The sequence below is a fragment of the Equus quagga genome, chromosome 13 (genome assembly GCF_021613505.1).
Source record: "Equus quagga isolate Etosha38 chromosome 13, UCLA_HA_Equagga_1.0, whole genome shotgun sequence".
Taxonomy (NCBI): Eukaryota; Metazoa; Chordata; class Mammalia; order Perissodactyla; family Equidae; genus Equus; species Equus quagga.
The window spans coordinates 21,035,908-21,058,921 of NC_060279.1; the positions used below are offsets into that span (position 1 = coordinate 21,035,908).

Genomic DNA, 23,014 nt, shown 5'->3' on the forward strand with positions numbered 1-23,014 from the left:
TTATGAATTATCTGAAAAGTAATGCCTTGTCCAAAAATTATTTTATTGGATCAGATTGTCAAAAGTTTGAACTCTTATCCAAAACCAAAACAGAGTTTCTTAAATATGGAAGGAAGTTCAACTAGTCTAGTCAAGAATATCAGTTTCTAACAGATCTGTGTATATGTATTACCCTCTCCTTCCATTTTGAAGATTCATATACTTACAAATTCTTCAAAGCTATCTGAGAGAATGCTCCTGGAGGCCGCAATAATCACTTTATCTTTCCTGCAACTGTTATCATTCTCTCTTGAACCTGGGGAAATCCTTTGGTCTAGAGTGTTGTTTAAACAGCAAAAGTGCCTCCAACCTCAACATGCTGTTCATAGAATGAGTATTATAAGTGTTACGTGAGGAATGAGTAGGATTGTCTTTACATTTACATAACTTTCTTCACTAATATTAGTTAACTTTCTTTCAAAATGTGCAAGATATATTTGCAAAATTAGAAAAGAAGAAACCAAGGATGATACTTTGTTGAATTCCAATTTATTATGTATTGTACATAATCTATACTTTTTCATTGTCCACATTTCCTTGAGTGAAAATAAAAAGAGTATAATTCAGAATTTCCCTAGTTGTGTTCATTCTACAGGCTGATTATGTTAATAGGTATTATGGTTGAAACGGCTCTCGACTGCAGCTTCATGAAAGACCCCGAGTCAGACCACTCAGCTAAGTCATTTCCAGATTCCAGATCTTTAGAAACCTTGTGAGATAACAAATGCAAGTTTTAAGTTGCTGTGTTTGGGGGTAATTAACTAACATAGATTCCTTTCTGTAGGACTTCTCAAAGCCTTTAACTTGCTAGTGTTAATTGTGGACCTCTAAGGTATCCGATATAGTATACACTGTATCCCAAGGTTTCTTACCACAAAGCATTTCTTTTTTCCCAAAGACTCCTGAAGAGTAACATTTCACTAAACATTTTTTGGGAAAGGCTGACATAGAGCTTTGATTCTTCACAGTCAGATTAACAAGAGATCAGATCCAGCTAGTTAAGCAGCAATTTCAGAGCAGTTAGAGGAATTTGGAAAAGCCCAGATGCGCTTGGCTAAGTAGGGTGCAGAAGTCAAAAGCATTCCAAATCTTTGCTCTTTGGTGCATTTCCTGCAGTTGCAGAGGGCATTGTTACACTTAATTGACAGAAATTATCAGGATCTGATTAAATAGATACTTTTCTGCTAAGAGCCATTGCCAAAATAATCCATGAAGATTAGAATCCCTCATGGTAATGTTGGTTATGTTCCACAGCTGATTGCCAAACTGCAAATATTAAAGCTTTAAATTTCAGCTTTTCTATGGAGAGAGCATTCACAAATTAATAGGAAATGTATTTTTTAATTCCTACACTGAAACATAAAGAGCTTTGCTTTGCTGAAGGAAATCACTACTTGGATTCCGATGAGAGTAAGACCTTTCCAAGGGAGGCTGCCATTGCAGTAGGCTTCCTCAGAGAACATGTTGGGGAAAGACTCAAAGAGGAGTAACACAACTCTCAGGGTAAAAAGATTTTGAGATTGGCTTATTCCCAGGCCACTAACCTCCAAAATGCAGACCTGGCTAATGCAAGCTTGTGGCAAGCATAGCAGACAGAACTGCTTACTATCTAACCACTTCCCTTGGTTATAATGGCTGCCCGTGGATGGACAATGTAAGAATCTCAGACCACAATGTAAAAATGGCTTTAATTCCACTTAATCTAAACCTAATCAAGGAAGCTCTCTGTTTATTTGACCCAGAAGGAATTGCCGGCAACTTAGCTAGCTCCCCTCATTCATTGGTTTCATTCCTTTGGCTTGAACAAATTTTTGGTCTAAACCAATTCCCTAACAGCATTCCTTAGTTTATGAGTATCTCTCAATTGTATATATTTAATTAGGTGTTCACTTATTTCTTTTTCTGGAGTACGTAATTCCCTCTTGGCTGACGTTACTGAACTTCTTACTACAACATATACAATTGTTTAGTTTGGTGGTTCTCAACTAGAGGCAATTTTGCCCCAAGGGGACATATGGCACTGTCTGGAGACATTTTTGGTTGCCATGTTTTGGGGGATACTACTGAAATTTAGTGGGTAAAGGCCACTGAGGCTGTCAAACATCCTACAATGTACAGAACAACCCCCACAACAAATCACTATCCAGTCTAAAATACCAACAGCACAGAAGTTGAGAAACTCTGATCTAGTTAGAAGCCATATTGTTCTATTTTTCCAAATTCGGTGTTGTATTTAGCTGTTAATCAGTCTCCCTCAATCATAGTTAGCATGTGGTTAACTTCACTAATTTAGCTATTTAGTGAATGGTTTACCCAGTTTGCAACTTCTGTTGAATCCAAGGGAAAAACTTTAAATATCTCCAACCTACACCACAATTGTATCACTTTAATGCATCCAATATTTTTTGTCTTCTGCTGCCATTTCAAATATTATCCTTTTCAGAATCCTGAAAATATACCCCAAATGGAATGCAGAAAAGTGATCAAGCATGAAGGTGGAACTGGTTCTAGGGAAGTTGGTTTTTAACTATAAACCATCAGTAAGGAAGACTCCACAAACTCCTCCATGAATTGTAAATATCCTCATTTCTCCTCCTTAACCACACCTCCACAGAGGATTATCTCAGGGCCAACCTCCATGTGGGCCATGGCAAACTTGGCTGACCTCAATTGTCACAAAGAATTTCCATACCGACCACCTGCATATTCAATCTATAAAGTTTATCAATCCATACTCAATTTACAATGACACTTTGGTCAAATATCAGAGAAAAACACTGTGAAATTTCTGCTATCCACTCTTATTAAAAATTGTGCTGACGCAAATGAAAATTTGGGGAACCATATTTACCTAGTCGTCTGCATTAGTTTCTTAATGTGTGGGTCCTGAACAACTGGCTGATGGGGTATGTATGAAAGTGTGGTTTTCAGAGCTTCATTCTAGACCTACTTTACAAGCTTCTCCAGTGAAGGGACTCAGAAATTTGCCTTTTAATCCAACTTTCTGATTATTCTTAGAGACACTGAAGTAAAATGCTGCTTAGAAATTCAAAGCATTACCAAAGCAGATACCAGAAAGATGTGCACTTGAATCATATTATTTTGACCCATGCAGAAGAAATGCTTTCACCAAACTAAAACTGGTACTATACCATTATCTTACATCTAGAATTAACATAAGAATCAGCCATGGAATCCACTATAACATTTTTGTAAGGATATTGTATTGTTTCCCCTAATCTCTCTCTTACCCACACGAAGCCCCATACGGAATTTTTATTTTTAGAAGTCACTCCTAGAAAGGCTTTTTCATGCGACGTGGATACACTCCCTCATCACACACAATGAGAACCAAGTCATTGGCTTACTGACAAAAAAAAAAAGTTTTATTTCTCTCCACCCTGGACCTGACCTTCCATTCCAATATATAACTTATACAGTTGTCTTCAAAATAGAGCCTGAGACAGAGATTCGAGTGCATGTGATATTTGGGGGAGTGCACTCAAGAGAAAGGGAGTGAGGGAAATGGGAGAGGGTAGAGGAAGGTGCTAAGCAAGGATGCGGCCTCAGCTGGAGCCTCCGCCTCAGCCTGGGCGCACAGAGCGCTCTGGAGTATAAGTTGCAGCACAGAGTTAGTGCCCTTTAATGCAAAGATGTCTGCGTTTCCGTTATCCTCGTGGCAGTGATTGGCTGTGGGTTGCCCACACTGGGGTGGGGCTGGAGCTGGGTAACCTCCCAGTGGAGTGGCTTCTGATCTGCATAAGGATACTCTCCAGAAAAGGGGTGGCTGTGAACTGTTAGCACCCAGAGCAGCTGGGGACAAGGCCACTGGCCCAGTAACACCAAGAGTGTCCACCAGAGTTGTCACGTACATGTTCATTTGTGTTTTTGTATTTTAATGCATGAATTAGTTATATTTGTCCTTTCCAAGAAGAAAGGATGTCCTGGGAACATATGTTAAAATTAACAAACCCAAATGAAGCAGTGTAGGCAGCGCTAAAAAGATACAAACATATATATGCTTTGCAGATGAAAACTGTTTACCACAAAGTGTACACAGTAATTACTGTAGCACCAGCCCACAAGTAATGTTTAATTAACATCTATGCTGCATACATTCCAAGACCTTCTTATTTAACTCATACGAGAGATTTTTGACTTGCAATGAAATATTCCTAACCTACATATATTGTCTAAAATGGGGATAATATTTAGGAGTATTTTTTTTAACAATATTGACTGTGGTGACTTCAACTTCTCATTATTAATGTGCAGATTTCTAGTGTCAGCGATTCCTACATTCATTTGTCCACCCAGGACCCCTGACCTGAGCTCATTTATTTGAACTGCCCATTAAGGGTTTTCATTTTGGTGCCCCAGTAGGTGCCTTAATTTCAAAACATCAGTCTCCCCTCAAACCTTCTCCCCCTTCCGTCTAGCCCCATGATTCTAATCCTAGCTAAGGCACCGGCCTCCACCCAGTGCACCCACCCAGTGTTCCTCGTATCGTTCAGACTTGGATCCCTTTCTCAGGGACCACTGCAGGATTGCTCTGATTTCCTGGTATACATCTCATCTCTTCCCCTTCAGCATCTATTCCACACTTTTGCCAGAGGGAATGTTCTAAAAGTACAGATCTATTCACTCTCTGTTTTAAAGTTTGAAATGACTTTCCATCGCCAAATACAAAATTCTCAGGAAGGCATCACCGTTCTTTCTGGGGAGTCTGGCTCCAGGTTGAAATCTTGTGTGTGATCTTTCAGGCCCAATCAAAGGCAATTTCAAGGCTTTGCCTGGCAGGCACTTAGGCCCTTCTCTCCACTCTGCCTCAGTAACTTTCCACTTCTGGCTCTTCCCCCATTTTTCCCCCTCAGCCTCTGGGTCCATAAAAAGGCATGAGCCTTTTGTTCAGGGCGCCTCAGCACTGAGAAGATTCCCTGCATCTGTGCTGCCTGTCATTGTCTCACCCATGGCCTGCCATCGCCTGCCATCGCCTAGAGAGTAGACATTTATTCGGCTCATTATTTCTAGTGACTGGAACATTAAAGCCCCTAGAAAAATGTTGACTTGATAATCCATGAGAAGAGTAACATTCCATTTGCACATACAAGTAATCATTGAAGAGATTCATACACTTGGCTAATCCACTTGTATGTATCTAGACTTTGGCAATATTAAACTTTCTCAGCGCATGCATAAACTCTGAATTGCTGAACCTGACTGAGAAACAAGATGGGTTAGTTAGATGTCTTAACAGTATCTTGATGCTATATCTTTCCAACTCTGAAATACCTGGACAATGATAAAATTTGAATCTGGACCAGACATTGGCACTTACTGATGCTCGTTTAAAATTTTTAATAAAAGTCCACAAACACACAAACAGTCTAATGTCAATAGCATTTAAAAGTCTAAAATGTTTTTTAAACAAAGTAGATGGCATGATAGAAACATCTACATACTACTCTCTGTTAACTGTCTAGTAAAAAAAGGGATACTATCTACCAAAGTCAGGCATCAATGGAATGAAAACTAATGTTTACTCTATAGAGTTAATTTCAAAATTATACCATGTAAATGATTAATGTTCTCTATTGGATACAGTTCAAAATGTGCCCAATAATGGATTTCTTCCCAGACTGCTTACAAATGTGTTTAAGCATGAAAAAGCTAAATTTTATTTGGCAAGGATAATAAATGTGCATTTAGCTTTCTACTAATAAAAGGCATCCGTTTATTAGAATTAGTAAATACTTTTACAATTAATTTCTAAACAAATTTTCAGGATTCAATTATAACTAAAAAGCTTTGATAGTATCTATTGTGAGCCAAAATTTGAAAATGAAAATAATGAAACTCTTGCTTACAAGGAGTAAGAATGTATAATGACAAATAAACTGAAAGTCTCTCTAGTTGAAGAACTGGTTTTGATTTTTTTATACACAATGAGTAACTAGTACCAGCTTGTCAGTTAATAGGAGAAATAACTGCTATTTGTATCCCACTTACTACTAAGCCATTAGAAGAGGGCAGATAAACATTTGTGGAGCTGAGAAAATTTGGGATACTTACACACAAGGATATTTCAGACAGTTACAATGGTTAAATCTCTGTTTTTATCGTCATTCATTTGTTCATTGTGTATTTTTTGCGCATCTACTATATGCACTTTGCTAGGATCTAGTACTTTTAGTACGTACTTTAAAGTAGTACTTTAGTAAGCTAAAATAAATGAATTACATTCTAGTGGAAAATAAAGATCATAATCAAAGAAGAATAGTGATGAATATCTAATCATAAATAGGGAAAGTAATAGGGTTTTATAGAGTGTGTTACAAAGGTACTTGGTGTCAGGAAAAGCTTTTCAGAGAAAGTGATAGTTGAGCTGGGTTATAAAGGATGAGTAGAGTCTGTTAGGTGAAAAAATCTGAGGAGGAAAAGGAGAGCAAGGATTCTAGGCAAAGGGAATAACATCGACAAAACCTTGCGATAGAAGAGAGAAATCCAATGGGGCTGGGATACAGAGAGGTAGAGAGTGATACAAGATGAGTCTGCAGAGGATGGCATAGGGTAGACCAAAAGAAGGCCTGGGGGCCATTTGAAGGGTTCTGGTCTTATTCTAAAAGAATGAAGAACAATTAGTGGATTTAAACTGGAGAGTAACACAATCAGATTTGCATATTAAAAAGCCCACTCTTGCATCAGTGACAAGACCAGAGAATGATACAAAAGCAGTTAATAGAACGGGAGCTATGGTGGTGGCTTGGATTAAGGAAGTGGCTGTGTACACAAGATACATTCAGGGTGCAAGTCAATATGGATTGGTGATAGGTGGCTATGGCGATGAAGGAGAGAAGATATCAAAGGTGTCTTGCTCAACCAGATGGATGGTGGTGCCATTCAGTGAAACAGGTGATGCCGAAAGAAGGCAAGGTCTGCGGAGAGATTTTGAGAGTCCTAGACATGTTGAGGTGCATTTGAGAAGTGGAAATATCCAATGGGAGTTAGCTGGATACAGAGATCAGAGAGAAATCCAAGTCTAAGAGTGTAAAAGAAAAAGAATGAAAACTAGGCAGAGTTTTTGGTGAATGTACAGAAATACTTTGGAAAGGAATGACAGATTAAAAAAAAAATAGTTGTAAATTGAGACAAGCATCACACAGTGAAAATATAAGGAAAATAACAAATGGTTTTATGAATATTAAAAATAGTAAAAGCTGGGGCTTAGTGAACAAAAGGTATTGTGTCAAACGAAATAGCAGTGTCAAAACTCCTGGTCATTGGAACTAATCCCTGTCTTTTAGGAAGGGGTAGCCGAGATGCAGGTGGGTAAGTATCATGTGTGAAACAAAAGCTGTATAAACCTTTGAGGTAGGGTGAGATGAAGGAAGCAGAGGGAACTTCTGAAGTTTCCCCATAAAAAGATAAACTCAATAAGTCACTGTCAAAAGTTCCTATCAAAACTAACCATGTTACTCCATGCCATCTTGGAACCAACACACGACCATGTGCAAGGCCAGTAAGTTTCACTATAAAAGGACATTTAAGTAAACTCATGCTGAAGCAGAAATCATATATTAATTTTAATGGAGTTATGAGTATTCAAATAGAGACATCTTTTACTTTTTACAAAAGCAAATTTATACTCACATTTTAATAAGGAATGCAAACCACAAATAAGTTATGATTTCACTAGAACAGCAAACATTTATTTTAAAAAAGGAAAACAAAAATAAAAGTTGATCTAGGCCTCCAGTTCTTAGACATAAACAGCTATTTCAAGTTCGCAGAAAGTCTAAATTTGTTTTCTCGGTATTCCATCTAAAACTTCCCTTAGTCTGTTTGAACTTCTGGCCTTAAGAATCATAGGATTCTACAGAATTTTTTACACAAAGTGAGGTGGGATTTGGTCTTTCTTATATGTCACATGTTCCTCAGAATTTGAGAAAGCGACAAAGCCCTACACACTGCCCCCTCATTTTTTTGAAGACCAAGACACAAATTATTCAATTCCCCCTTGGCTTTAGAAGTTTAACTTTTCCCTGCATTGCAAGAGTGAAATATTATTGGCGAAAAAAAAAAGGGTGTGTGGTATGAACTATGTAGCAAAGTATAGAGATTTATGTAAGAAACTGAAAGAACTCCAAAATAATCACTTTTACATTTAATAGTTGTAAAGGAGATAGAGAGAATTCACATCTAAGATTTCAGATCAGAATTTCTGATCCTTGCTGGTTCTAGCACTTAATTTTTTTTCAAATATCCTTCAGGGAAAAACTACTCACTCTTAAACTGGTCCAATGAAAAAATAAACTCACTAGAAAATTCTAGACTACGTTAGAATCTTTATTAATGTTCTCTCTACAAGAAGTAAACAAAATAAAGCTGGAGAAAACAAAATTGATATAATATGCATGGTGTCTTAGCTCTTCCCCAATCCTGAGGATAATGTTGGGGACCAGTTTTAGGACACTTACTGAGCCTCAAGGTGCTTGGGAATGAAAAAATAAATTCATGTGAGATACTGACAAGGTACATAGTCCAAATATTTGCAGTATGAGGTCTAGAAGACTAGTTGCCAACTACCTTCTTTAGACTTCAACATTGCCAGGATGTTTGCTTTTTTTACAAGAATCTTCAGGTGCCTGTGTTCTGCATTCAGATTACTTCAACATCAAGACAAGGTCTAACAATGATACGATAAGATATTGATATGTTGTGATTTAATAGAAACTATCTTGAATCTATATGCTATTTAAAATATCATATTTCAAAAAATGAAATTTCAGGATATTTACTTTTGATTAACAGCCACCAAGAAGAATATTCTGCATGTATTTAACAAGGTTAGTAATACCGCATCAAAAATATTTCTTGTATATTGTGAGTGAAGGAGCCACAAAAAACTCAGCATGAAAAGTGACATCCTGGAGTTCTTCTTAGCCAGAATCAGACCTCAATTCTCAGCAGCAAGCAGGAGACTTTGAAAATGCTGACTTTAATTACAAACTTTATTTGTCAATACAATTCACAGTTTATACATGGTGCATTCCACCATAGGAACTTGCAGAACAGTTCTTGAGGAAATGGGTTTAGCTTTCTTTTTAAAAGAGCCTGACTCTAAAATTTTGGTTAGAATTTTTTAAGTTTATAAAAGTACCTTCACAAGTTAACTGAATATTTACATTTCTAGCTTAAATTTAAATTTTGGAAAATAAGCATCTGTTAAGTTGTTGTTTTTTAAGATCCTGGTTTTCTTAGACCCTAATCTGAATGCCGCTTATTCAGATACCCCCCAAGAGTAAAAGAAATGTTTTGCAACTATATTTAGGGAAATCATTTTCTTTCTGCATTTTAAAAATTATATATACAATGTACAGTAGATCTAAGTATGAAAATAAAAGAAAGAGTAGCAATCCACTAGGTGCCTTTACTGAATTTGTTCTGAATCTTGGAAACATCCAAAGAGTTACAGGATATAAAATTAAACTAAAAAGGATTATCAGCCTTTTCTATCTAAAAAAAAAAAAAAAAGCTCTCAAAATGTCAATTGTGCTATTACAGCTTTTTCTCTAATGTCAGAGATGAATTATGCCTGCAATCTGCATTTTTCCATGTGCAAAATCACAGTGATCCCAGTTGCAACTTCTGCTCCCACATTCAGCCACAACTGCAGAGGTACACCCACAGAAGGCTAGGACTGTGCCCAGCTCTGACTGCCACATCACCTCCTCTGGTCTGGCAAAAGTCCCCACGGGAAAAAATCATATAAGCCTTTCATACATCAAAAAGCGAATAGATGCTGGCAGTATAATGTTTATTAGCAAATGTTCATAACACATTGTTCTGCTATCTTCTTTTCATCAGAATGGTAATTCACACCAGTTGTCTTAAATCACCTCCAATAAATATCCATTTTTAACAGTTTTCTTCTGTCAGATCATTTATATATATATATATATATATATGTGGATTTTCTTCTTCCACTATTAAAAAAACCGTATAGTTATTAATAAAAGATAAGTTCTAAATACTGCCAGGAAAAAAGAGACTGTTTGGGAGCAGCCAATTTCACCGGCCTGGTAATAATTACACTGTATATATGTACCATTGGTACCTGAGTCAAATAAATACTCAGAGGGGCCACCTTTGCACCTCATTTCTCTGCAGTGCCTTTAACACTAGGGTTTCTGAGTGTTGCTTCAAGGTCCATCTAATTTGGCATCTATTCCTTCTTCGGGCATCATCATTTCGGTCATGTTATACACTGTTTCCAGCAAGGTACGGTATTCAAACGGGAGCTGTGGGATAAAGGACTGCAGAGGTGAGCCTAGGGGTGGGGCGGGAAGGAGAAACCACACATTAGCTAGAGAGGTTCTGTTTCTTCATAAGATAAGGCACTGACAGAAAATTTCTTAGGTAAAAGGCTGCATAAGAATTTCTTGTCATTTACAAAAAGACATGTTGTCATCCATAAACGGTCCATATCTAGGCTCAGTTAGGTAGACCCTGAAAAATTAAGGACTGATCCCTCAAAGCTACATTATTACCAGAAACAATTATAATTCATTCTGAGGCCTTATGGCACATTAGGAAAAAAGGGAGGCAAACAGTCTGGGCACAAAAAGGCATGAGACATTGCTTGTTTTATTCCACTCATCAAAGAAAGTGGACCGTTCAACAAGCATCATCAAAAATATAGTGCTGGCTCAGAATTCCAAACTCTCTTGATGGTAGATGACCATGATGGGTGTATCTATTTTTTCCCCCTTTGGAGCTCATGCACAATTTTAAAAATGCTACCAGCAACAGTCATAAAGAGCATATAGAAGTCCTCACCTATGGCTATGCCTAAGGCTCTTCAAAGAGAGGGCTATTTAATGTTCTCAATAACAGCAATTTCCTCGCCTGCACAGTGTGGTGTCAATCCGTTCAAATAGATACTTTCAGTTTTCAGTAAGGGAGGCAAGACATCCCTCTCGCTGGCTAGGTGGTTCACTGACAGGGTCCTCCTACAAGGAGTGAGCTCCTGGTTGTGGTTCCCGGCCAATTCTGCGGAGAGCTTCCGCTTGATGGAGGTGGCGCGCTGGAACTTGTCATAAATTTCCACACTCAGCCGCCTCCTGGTTTCCTTGAATTCGGCTGTGACATTGGCTGTCCACTCAGCAGCATGGGCTCTGAACTCTCCCACCTGGAGCATGCATGCAGAGAAAAGACAAAAAGATACCCATGTGACCACCGTCAGCATTCTGTGTGCTTTATCTTCGGATCGTTTTATTTTAATGTTTTAAAAAGGAAGATTGTAGTCTTTTATAATATTGGAGGTCTGAGCCAACGTAATTAGGCAAGTTGTGCAGGGTAAGATTACATTTCATATAGATATGGCTGTAAACGTTAATCTATGAGCTTAAACTTACCTCTCTAAACCAAATTATATTAGAGGGACTAGAAGTGCTTGTTTTCTGTATGTGAATCCTGTCATTGAAACTTCTGATGCTGTAAAGAGGCAATCTTTAACGTTTGTGTGTGTGTGGTGAGGAAGATTAGCCCTGGGCTAACACCTGTGCCAATCTTCCTCTGTTTTGTATGTGGATGCCTCCACAGCATGGCTGAGAAGTGGGGCAGGTCCGCACTCGGGATCTGAACCTGTGAACCGGGGCCGCCGCAGCGGAGTGCGTGGAACTTCAACCGCTCAGCCACGGGGCCAGGCCCAATCTTTACCTTTTTAAAACTTCACGAGGTATTTTTTTTTCCTCTGTAATTTCAAGGAGTACTTGAATGTCGAAAAGGCAGTAAGACATAATAGAATCAGTAAGACAGAGTAAAAGCCTGGAATGGGAACCCAGGTGACCTGGTTAGTCTTGATAGCAGCAATGTAAAAATCCAGATTTCAGAGGCCAGAAATGGTACGTGCAGGAACTTTGTATCCCCACCCCCCCCCCCCCCCCCCACAATACCGGTCATTTAGGAATTCTCTAGTCACTCAATAAGCAATGAAATATTTTGTTTCTGCTGTCAGGGAAAGCAAAGATATGAGAACTGGCAAGCCCATTTGGAGAACGATTAAATTCAAGGAATAGTTTCTTAATGAATGATTGTGGAATTCGTGAAGCTACTCAACCTGTCTGAGCTGCCATTTGCCTAGCTGTGGACCAGGTGTCTTCACAGTACACACCTAACAAGATGGCTGGGCCACTGTACTTCACCAACTACAAAGAGAGTAATAAATACATCGCTATAGACAATTCTCCAAGGTCAGGATTTTTTTATTTTAAGGACTGGAAATAAGTAATTCTTTATATTGATGGCCTTGGTTTGATTTTTGAAGGACTGTCCTTTATTTCTCTATTTTTTTTCCTCCTTTTTTTCAAGCTTTGAGTTTGAGTGGCTATGTTCTAAGCATCCAGGGGGCGGGGGAAGGTCGAGACCCTCCAGTTCCAGCTCCATCGCTCACATTGGGTGTGCCACAGGAAAGCCATTTTACCTTTCTTGAGCTTCAGATTCCTTATCTATAAAATAAGGATAACAACGATCTTTTCACAGGGGAAACAAGCAGTATGTGCGTGCTCTTAAAATATAAAGGTCTACACAACTACTAATTATGATCATGAGGCTGGTGATGATGATACGGCTTGCCAAGGGTACTTTCAGAGCTGAAAGGAGAGTACTAGAGAGAGAAAAAGCAATATAGCATTGAAAAACTGGGACACATCTCCCAGGAATATAATTCACAAATTCGAAGGTCTCTTTGCGTGTCTCACCAGAAATGCAAGACTGCCTAATCCCTGGGTTTACAGATCTTTAAGTCCTGAGGTGCTTTGAGCTTGTTGAAGGCATCCCTAAAACATATAGCTCAACAACATCCTGGCCTGATAATATTGGATGATGCATTACATCACTCAGAGGAAGGCCAAGGCAAGAGAGAGCTGACGTTTACCTTATCCTCTTTACGACAACCGGAATAATATTGTAAAATATAATAACGAACTCAATACATAACTCAAATATTTACTCATGATAAAAATAACTCTCATTATTAACACAGGTCCATGTCATGGGGTTTCGTATGTATATACTGCCTACTATGAGCTAGGGATTTGCTTTTTTTTAAAATGCTAATTTATTTAATCATTATAACAACTCTGTGGGGAGGATTCTATTCTATCGATTATATCTCCCATTTCAAGAAGAGGAAACTGAGGCTAGAGAGGTTAAAAATCTTAAGACACACAATGGATATGCGGGGGAGCTGGGGTTCAAACTTGGAGGCCTAGCTCCAGCCTATTATTCTACCTCACCAGTAAATCTTATTAATTCTAAGGACTAAACATCTTTTGGAGGTGTACAAGGCAAATTCACACTATATGGAAATCCATCTTAAAGAAGGTAATATTAGGGTGAGGATAGATTGCCATAATTTCCTAAAGAGACTAAAAAAAACAAAAATTGACTCATAAAAGTATGCACTAGAACTACTTATCTAAACCAACGATGGTATCTGTTCCCTCTCTATTGTAACTTATCTTTCTACTATTTGTGACAATACTGAACTTAAAGAACCTTACTTTATTTTACGTTTTTTGCAGGGAAAGATCTGCCCTGAGCTAACAACTCTTGCCAACTTCCTCTTTTTTTTTCCTCCCCAAAGCCCCAGTACATGGCTGTATACCCTAGTTGTAAGTTGTTCTGGCTCTTTTATGTAAGCTGCCACCACAGCATGGCAACTGAGATGGGTGGTGTGGTTCTGAGACCGAGAAGTGAACTCGGGCCACTGAAGTGGTGAGCAATGAACTTTAACCACTAGGCCATCAGGGCTGGCTCCTGCTATATTCACTATTGATTGAATAACACAAAGTGTCCTAAAGTACAGATTCATATCTGTCAGTGGTGATAAAACTGTATATTCAAACTCTGAAGGTGCTTTTTTGTTTTCAAAGAAATTTTTTAAAAAGGTCCTGAAAATATCACATTTATACAAATAAACTTTTTCTTGATTGAAATGCTAAATCTTTGTGGGGTTCTGGATAATTAAAATTAATCCTTATGCATTAAAACATTTTTGTTTCATTGGATTTTTATAAAAAATTCTTTCCATATTTCAATCAAATAGTATCTCATCTCCCTAAAACTAAGCAATCTACACAACTAACAAAGTTGAGGACCCAAAATGAGCAAAAGTAGCTGCTGAAGGATCACAATGAATGTTCCTACAGCTCATGCACTTGACTCAAAGAAGAGGTCTTCCCCGGGATTCCATGTATTCTTGATTTTCACATAATTCTCACAGCCCAGGTGTTCTGATTTACAGGAAAAGAAAGCAATTGGAGTGCTACAAACAGTCACTTGCCCTCTAAACTCTACTGGAACTGCTCTAATCCATGTCACTAAATTCAGTGGACCATTCTCTGTCCTCATCCTGCCTGATCTTCACAGCCGCATGGCTGACTTCTCCCTCCCTCGCAATCAGTCTTTGCTCTTAGATTCCAAATGAGTCCACTCTCATGGTGCTGTCTTACAATGCAGGTTAATTCTTCTAAATCAACTTTGCAGGCTCATTTTCTTTTACCCTCCCCTTGACTACCTTTGTTCCTCAGGGTTCTATTCTTCTCATTTTCCCTGGGTGATCATATCCTTCCAGCTGTTTCAATTACCATCGATTTGTTGATGACTCCCAAATCCATGTTTCTCGGTCTAATCTCTCTATTGAATTCTATATCTGTATAACTGACTGCTTATTAAGCATCTTCACTTTAGATGACTTCCAGGCATTTCAAACTCAGCATATCTCCAAATGAAATCATTGAACTTCTCAAACCTGTTCTTACTTAATTTCTTATCACAGTCGAGAGCACCATTAACCACTAAGTTTCCCAAGCTGAACTTCCATATAAGCCTTTATTCTTCCTCTTGCTCAGTTTTACATCAAAACAACCCTAGGCTTGCCGATTTACCTGTTTCTCTCAATTCCTTTTACTTCCCTCCATTCTCATTGTCAAAACTGTGGCCCTGTCCACCATTTTGTCTCACCTGCATTACCTCACCAGCCGCCTAAGCAGTCTTGCTGACTTAAATCCACCTCCCTCAAATGCATTCTCCACACAGCAGCCAGAATGCCCCTTAATAAACACAAATCGATCAAGTACTTTCCCCAGCATAAAACCATTCAATTGATTCCATTTCACTTAGGATAAAGTCAAAACTCTTTAAAATGGCTCATATGATTGTGGGCCTACCTACTGTTTCAGCCTCAGTCTAACCACCATCCTTCTCAAACTCTGCTCTTGGGGGCCATCCTGAACATTTATTTCCTCGAACATGCTACACTTCCTTTTGCCTTCATTCATTCATTACTTACTATTCTCTCTGTCTAGAATACTGCTTCCCAGTCCTTCTCTAGTACATCTCCCACTCATCCTAAACTAGACATCCTCATGGAGCCATTCCCCTGACCCCCTAGACTACATCAGGATCATGTGCTGTTTGTATCCACAATAGCCCGTACCTCCCTGGTATTACTCTCACCACAATTTATTACAACTAGTAGTTTAATTGCTCTCCTGGCTTCATGGCAGTAGAGAGGATATGTCTGCCATGTCCTCTTCAGTATTCCCAGAACGTGGAAGAGTGTACATCGTGGGAATTCAAGAAGCAGTTGTTGGACAAATGAATGATGCACAAATCAATCATGTTTTGGATACATTCTCTAGTAAAAAGTCGGCTTCCTGGTTGACTCTCATGGGTTAATCTCTATTCCTCTCAGGAGGGAGATGCAGCCAGGTCTATCCATAGTAAGGGTTCAAAGTATGTTTCCCCAAACATTTTCGTCTTTAGAGAGCCTCCCCACCATTCTAAGAAGCCTATGATGCTACTAATGTCTCATCATCAAAATGAAGAGCATCATGCCTGTTGTATAGACCCTATAAATCAGATTTCCTTTTCTTCCCCTTCTCCTTACCAGCCCCCTAACCTTTTTCATTGTCCTTAACACTTGGCATGACAATACCTGACTAGGCCATCCCAGAACCTGGGCTTCACCACCCTTATGGAATGTAACCTTTAAAGGTAAAGAAGGGTTAACACTTTCGCTTTAGAAGAATCACTAACATCTTTGTCAGCAACTACGAACACTTACTAAGCATCTAATTGCTTTTCACAGTAGCAAATCCTTATGATTACAGAGGCCCAGTATTTGCCTCCCTAATATTGGTTCCAAACCCTATAGCCTCAGGTTCTCTAAAGTATCTCAAATAATACCAAGAAGGCCCTTGGAATGGCAGTAACATAATTTAAAAACAAGTACCTGCCATATTTCCACTTTTTTAAGTCAATTTTCCTACATCACATAAAATTGACAGGATGGCTTAAGAAAGGCAAATTTCACTATTCTAGACACTTGCAATTTATGAAGTTTACAGGAAGCTCATTTGTAACCATAAGAAGTATTTATCACTCTATTGACTCCAGTCAACTAACTATATGGCAGATTCTTTGAGGATGAGGATCATGCCCTATTTCTTATCGAGCTCACCCTTCCTTCTCATCCACTCCACACTGCAGCATCTTGCACGGTGCATTGAGTAGAGTAATTTAATAAAATAAGTTTAGTCTTCCCAACTAGATGGTAAACTTAATGACACAGAATACGCATCCTATTTACTTCTTCTCCTCATAAAAGTACCAAACATGGCGGGGCTGGCCTGGTTGTGTAGTGGTTAAGTTTGCACGCTACGCTTTGGCTGCCTGGGGTTCACCAGTTTGGATCCTGGGTGCAGACCTATCCGCCACTAAAAAGCCATGCTGTGGCGGTACCCCACAAAGAAGACCTAGAAGGACTTACAACTAGGATATACAACTACGTACTTGGGCTTCGTGGGGGGAGAAAAAGAGAAAGATTGGTAACAGATGTTAGCTCAGGGCCAACTTCTTTACCAAAAAAAAAAAAGAAAAAAAAGGACCCAACATGGTAATTTGAATAAACTGGATTCCTGCATACTTTCTGACTGACTAGTAAGGAATCTGTGACCATTGACTGCAACAGCCCTCTTTCTGTACAAACACTCTCAGGGGCTCTCACATGAAGCTGACAAATGCACAAGTTCTATATCAGTGTGTGCTGAAGAGAAAGCAATTTATAAATCAATTATAATAATCATTGAAATGTTCATATCATATGATTAAAGTCAATAATTCATAGAAATTTATTCTGGGAAAGAATTTATACCAAAGGAAAGAGTAAGTACGCAGGAAGATAGTCTCTGAGCCATATTTTTAATAGCAAAATATTAAGATTAACAAATGTCATTTAAGAAGTCAATGTTTATGAGAGGTCAATCAGCTATAGAAACGGTTTTCTACTATTATGATTGTGATAAGTAAAGTGATAAAGAAAATAAAATTATAACTTTATTCTGATTACAACTATATAAAATAATGAATGCATAAGGTAAGGATATTAAAAGTAAAAGTACACAAAAATAGAAACTGTGAATTTCAACGATCACTTACTGAATATCTACTACATACCAGGTGCTGGGCTTAGTGCTGATTTTCTTATGTTGCAGAAATTTTTGAGTTTTTTCCCTTTAAATCTTCCCTTACTGATATTATAATATTACCCGTGTAGATTCAGTGTATAGCATACTCAGCCCTAAATCAACCTTGTGAGGGCAGAGTTCTCTATGACTAACACATATATCAGAATTGGACTACAATTGCCACTGGGAGTCTTTCTTATCTAGGTATCAAAGTAAAAAAATACTGCGAAGGAGTCTTCACTTTTTAATGTTATAAAGAAAAAAATGATTGAGCATCAACAAAATGAAAAGGCAACCTATGGAACAGGAAAAAAATTTGCAAATCATATAGCTGATAAGGGGTTAATATCCAAAATATATAAAGACCTCATAAAACGCAATAGAAAAAAACAAACAATTGATTAAAAAATGGGTGGAGGATCTGAATGGAGATTTTTCCAAAGACACAGAGATGGCCTAAGGTACATGGAAAGGGGCTCAACATCACGAATCATCAGGGAAATGCAAATCAAAACCACAATAAGGGACCGGCCTGGTGGCATAGTGGTTAAGTTCATGTGCTTTGCTTCAGTGGCCTAGAGTTTGCAGGTTCAGATCCCAGGTGTGGACCTACACACTGCTCATCAAGCCACGCTGTGGTGGCATTCCACATACAAAACAGAGGAAGAATTGGCACAGATGTTAGCTCAGGGTGAATATTCCTCAAGCGAAAAGAGAAGGATTGGTGGTGCTGGCCCTGTGGCCGCCGAGTGGTTAAGTTCACATGCTCTGCTTTGGCAGCCTGGGGTTTCGCTGGTTTGGATCCTGGGTGTGGACCTAGCACTGTTTATCAAGCCATGCTGAGGTGGCGTCCTACATAGTAGAACTAGAAGGACCTACAACTAGAATATACACCTATGTACTGGGGGGCTTTGGAGAGAAGAAGAAGAAAAAAAAAAGATTGGCAACAGACGTTAGCTCAGGGCCAATCTTTAAAAAAGAAAGGAGGAGGATTGGCAATGGATATTAGCTCTGGGCCAATCTTCCTCACCAAAAAAAAAAAAAAAATCAAGATGAGACACCGCCTCACACCTGTTAGAATGGCTATTATCAAAAAGACAAGAAATAACAGGTGTTGGAGAGGATGTGGAGAAAATGGAACCCTTGTGCTCTGTTGGTAGAAATGGAAATTGGTGCAGTTGCTGTGGAAAACAGTATGGAGATTCCTCAAAAAATTTAAAGCAGGACTACCATATGATCCAGCAATTCCACTTCTGGATATTTACCTGAAGAAAATGAAAATACTAATTCAAAAAGATACACGTACCCCCTATGTTCAATGCAGGATTGTTTACAATAGCCAAGATATGGAAACAACTGTGTTTATTGATGGATCAATGGATAAAGAAAATGTGGTATATATAAACAATGGAATATTATTCAGCCATAAAAAATTAAACCTTGCCATTTGCAACAACATGGAGGGAACTTGAGGGCATTACGCTAAGTGAAATAAGTCAGACAGAGAAAGACAAATGCTGTATGATCTCACTTACATATGGAATCTAAAAAAAAAAAAAACCCAAGCTCATAGACACAGAGAACAGACTGGTGGTTGGCAGAGGCAAGGGCTAGAGAATGGGCAAAATGGGTGAAAGAAGTCAAAAGGTACAAACTTCCAGTTATAAAATAAATAAGGCATGCAGATGTAATGTACAGGCATGGTGACCATTGCTAATAATATCGTATTGCATATTTGAATGTTGCTAAGAGGGTAGATCTTAAAAGTTCTCATCACAAGAAAATAAACTCTATTAACTAGGTATGATGACAGATGTTAACTAGATTTATTGTGATGATCATTTTGCAATATATACAAACATGTAGTCATTATATTGTACACCTGAAACTAATATAATGTTGCATGTCAGTTACACCTCAATAAAAAAATTAAAAAATAAAAAGTTCTGAAAAAAAGTGATTGAGAATGTTTGAGTCTATATGTCTGAGCCATAACTCCAGCTTGTTTACCAAAGTATAATTCATTATACTTTATTACTTACTCCAGGTCGGTCTCCACTGGAGTAGTCATTTCTCAGTAACAGAAAGTGCAGCACGACCCAAAGAGAATTTTCAGAGTTCTCAGATTGAAAAATTTTTTAAAATTTCAGGTCTTTTAAATGCTTGGTCTTTATCAAATGCATTTCTAAGATTATTTTCCTCCAAACAACTCAGCAAAATGCCAGCTACGAGTTCTTCCACGAAAGTAAAGCTGATTTGTGAGGAGCAGCACCTCCTTATACTTTCTTTTTCTCTCTGATCTGTTTCTGAAGCATGTTTCTGTGACAGCAAGACAGCATCCTATCCTGACTTTTGATAAGAGAATAGATTTCAGGGTGCATTTCATCTGAAAGTGTCTTCTCCACATGGCAGAAGTCACTGTCTCCCCAACAGCTGGGGTTACCCAAAATATCACTGTTGAATATTAACTAATATGCAAGAAGCGCTACAATTTTAAACCATGCTGTTGCATAAGTAATGTTTTCTATAAAATTCAACAATCACCAAGAGGTTGAACATTAGTTCATTTTAAATCTGTTGCTTAATTTAGCTAGACGAACCTGTGAAATTGCTCAAATTTAGAATAATTCTAACCTAAATTATCTGTTTATTTACCTTAACTCTCTATTTCACTTTGACCTTCAGAGCCACCCAAGCTTTGTCCTCCTGAACAAGTCTTTAGCCCTTCTGTAAATTTCCATTAAATTGGGAAACCTGGTGTTCTCTGCTTCAGCTTCTCATCCAGCATCATAATTGTCCTATTTTCCCCAGCTACCCAATAGCTTTGAAATTCTACAATACTTCTTACAGAGTTTTGGTTTGGGGTCATTAATAGATGAGTAATAATCAAAATTTGCTAATATTATAAATCATCTATTTCTAAAGATAAATTTCTCAGCAACCTTTTTTTCCAATTATTTTCAGGCAGCTACTTTAGAATGGAAATTGGTCGTATGATTTAGAAATGTGGCAAGAGCAACGCTGCCAATCCACTGTGGTAAGATAGCAATTCAAATGGTCTTTCTCTCAAATCCCCTTCCAGCAGTCTTTTCCCTTCAATCTCTCCCTTCTTGTTCTCACTTCATGTACAAGGCCATTTTTTTTTTTTTTGCAGTCCTACAATCTTTGATAGTCATTTTCTCCCTACAGACATTACTCTGCCTTATCTATATCTTCTATTCTAATTGGCTTTACTTTTTCTTCTCATGTACTACTCAAGGAACTATGAATAATAATAACTTACTGTGGGTAAGCAAGTCCTTTTCATGGAGTCAAACTGGATGAGGAATTTCTATCGGAAACTCTGTAAGGTTTTCATAAGGTTTTTCCAAATACCGACAGCCATCTCTAGGTATTGGATAATGCTTGGAAGAGCTTCAACTTCTCTTTAAAAAAGAGATCAATATCCTTGTTTGTAGCCAGCCTTGAACTACCACTCCTGCCAGTACCCCCAATGTGCAGCTCTAATCATTGTTTTTGATGTGGCCAGCATACCATGGATAGAGAGACTTTGTCCTGAAGAAAAGCTGAGCATTTAGGATTTAATGGCCATTAAGTAATTTTCTTCACCAAGAATAAAACTAAAAAGGTTTTTCTCATCTTTGACCACTGCTGTTTCCTGTCCCTTTGGACAGTGGAATTTTAATAGACTTTTCTCAGGGCTCAGATGCTTATATACCTTCATGACTTGAAGAAAGTGAAATATTAACAGCAGGTAGCTGAGTTGAAAACATCCCTCTGGTTAAATTTGTAAAAATAATTTGAAGCCTACTTTGCATTCCAATTTCAGAGATTGCCTAGACTATAATTCCTGACAATTATCATTAATACGTTTGCTGAAGTATTGACATTTCATTGTACTGTTGAACTGTGCTTTTAAAAAGAACAATTCAAATCATTCTCTTTACTGACCAGGTTACAAAAAACACAACTAAATGGATTACTAAGTGTCATGTTAAGAGTACCTGACACTTTTCTCTGGTTTTCAGGGAAGTATATGTAATATTCATAAGGTCTCCTTAATCTAAACTGCTTTTTTTAGCTAGTAGTTTCTCCACTTCTTAATAGCACACATATTAACATAACTGTGCAAAGATTAAGTACAATAGCTTTAATAGAAATGATATTAAGAAAAATAATAATACTAATATTAATACCAAGATGTTAAATAATATCTTTCTTCTAAAAATTTAAAGTATTATGTATAATGTGAACTGCCTTAATGATGGGGGGGCTGCAAAATCAAGCATTCACTTGTTGTAAAGCAATCTCAACTTCTTAATTTTTGTCACCGTAGTGAGACATTGGCACTGTGTCACTGAACACCCATGAAATTCTCCCAACTGCTCTGGTATTGGGCTTTCTTTAATAATTCATTTTATGGAGCTCATCCAACTTTTATAACATCTTATTGCATTTTAAAGATGAGGATATTAAAATTCGTAATACAATATAAAATAATTTATGCACTTTTTATAAAATTCCACACACTCTTATATGAATGAGTAATAGTAACTAGATATTTGTCAGTACAGTGTGCAAACTCTATGATTGGGGGGGTGATGGTGGCGTAATCACCTGTTTGTTATTTAAGTTCTGAAAAGCACATAGCTGTGTAAAGAATACCAAGTCAAAAGTAATAACTCTGGGGCCAGCCAGGTGGCATGGTGGTTAAGTTTGTGCATTCTGCAATGATGGCCCAGGGTTCGCGGGTTCGGATCCCAGGTGTGGCCCTGGCACCACTTGTCAAGCCATGTAGTGGTGCATCCCACATAAAACAGAGGAAGACTGGTACAGATGTTAGCTCAAGGACAATCTTCCTCAAGCAGAAAGAGGAAGATTGGCAACAGATTTTAGCTCAGGGTGAATCTTCCTCACACACACACACACACACACACACACACACACAAAGTAATAACTGAATGAAAGGGTAGGCTGAAAGCTTAAAAGCATTCTCCACAAAATATATTCATTATACACTTAATAAAATCAAAACATTTAATAATGTTTCAAAACTCATTCAGGAAACCTAGATTTAACAGTAGTTTACCTATAACAAAAGGGCATTTTATGTTCACTATAGAAATACGAGACCTGTTCACTAAATGATGGTTTTGGTTCCTTTCCTCTTCCACTTTCCTTCCTAAACCCACTCAGCCCCGAAGCAGTTAGGTGGAGCAGAACCAAGGAGGCATCAGTGTGGCAGGTTTGGGGCGGGGGCTGTAGTGCCAGAGTAGAATGTCAGAGTTACATCAGCATGACAGGAGTACTGAACAAGTACCCACACCTCAGTGTGGGCTATCAGAGCCTGAGTGGGGTGAGGAGGGCAACCCACACAAGGGAGGCCCAGCGTCTAGTGCTGGAGATCAAGCAGCGTGGGGAGGGCATCCCTGTAGGGTTGG

General features: G+C 38.2%; 1 protein-coding gene across 5 annotated transcripts in view; it reads right to left on the reverse strand.

Annotated features, from left to right (window-relative positions):
• Nucleotides 1-7,636: 7,636 nt before the first annotated feature.
• The window catches only part of KCNK2 (potassium two pore domain channel subfamily K member 2), a 145,576-nt gene continuing 130,198 nt past the window's right edge, over nt 7,637-23,014 (reverse strand). For 3 of the 5 annotated variants that reach the window (XM_046684036.1, XM_046684037.1, XM_046684032.1), the window contains exon 7: nt 7,637-11,230. In XM_046684036.1, coding sequence (XP_046539992.1) covers nt 10,913-11,230 — 318 coding nt within the window. In that variant the 3' untranslated portion in view covers nt 7,637-10,912. The remainder of the gene's footprint in view (nt 11,231-23,014) is intronic. The other 2 variants (XM_046684035.1, XM_046684033.1) reach the window with 2 other exon arrangements.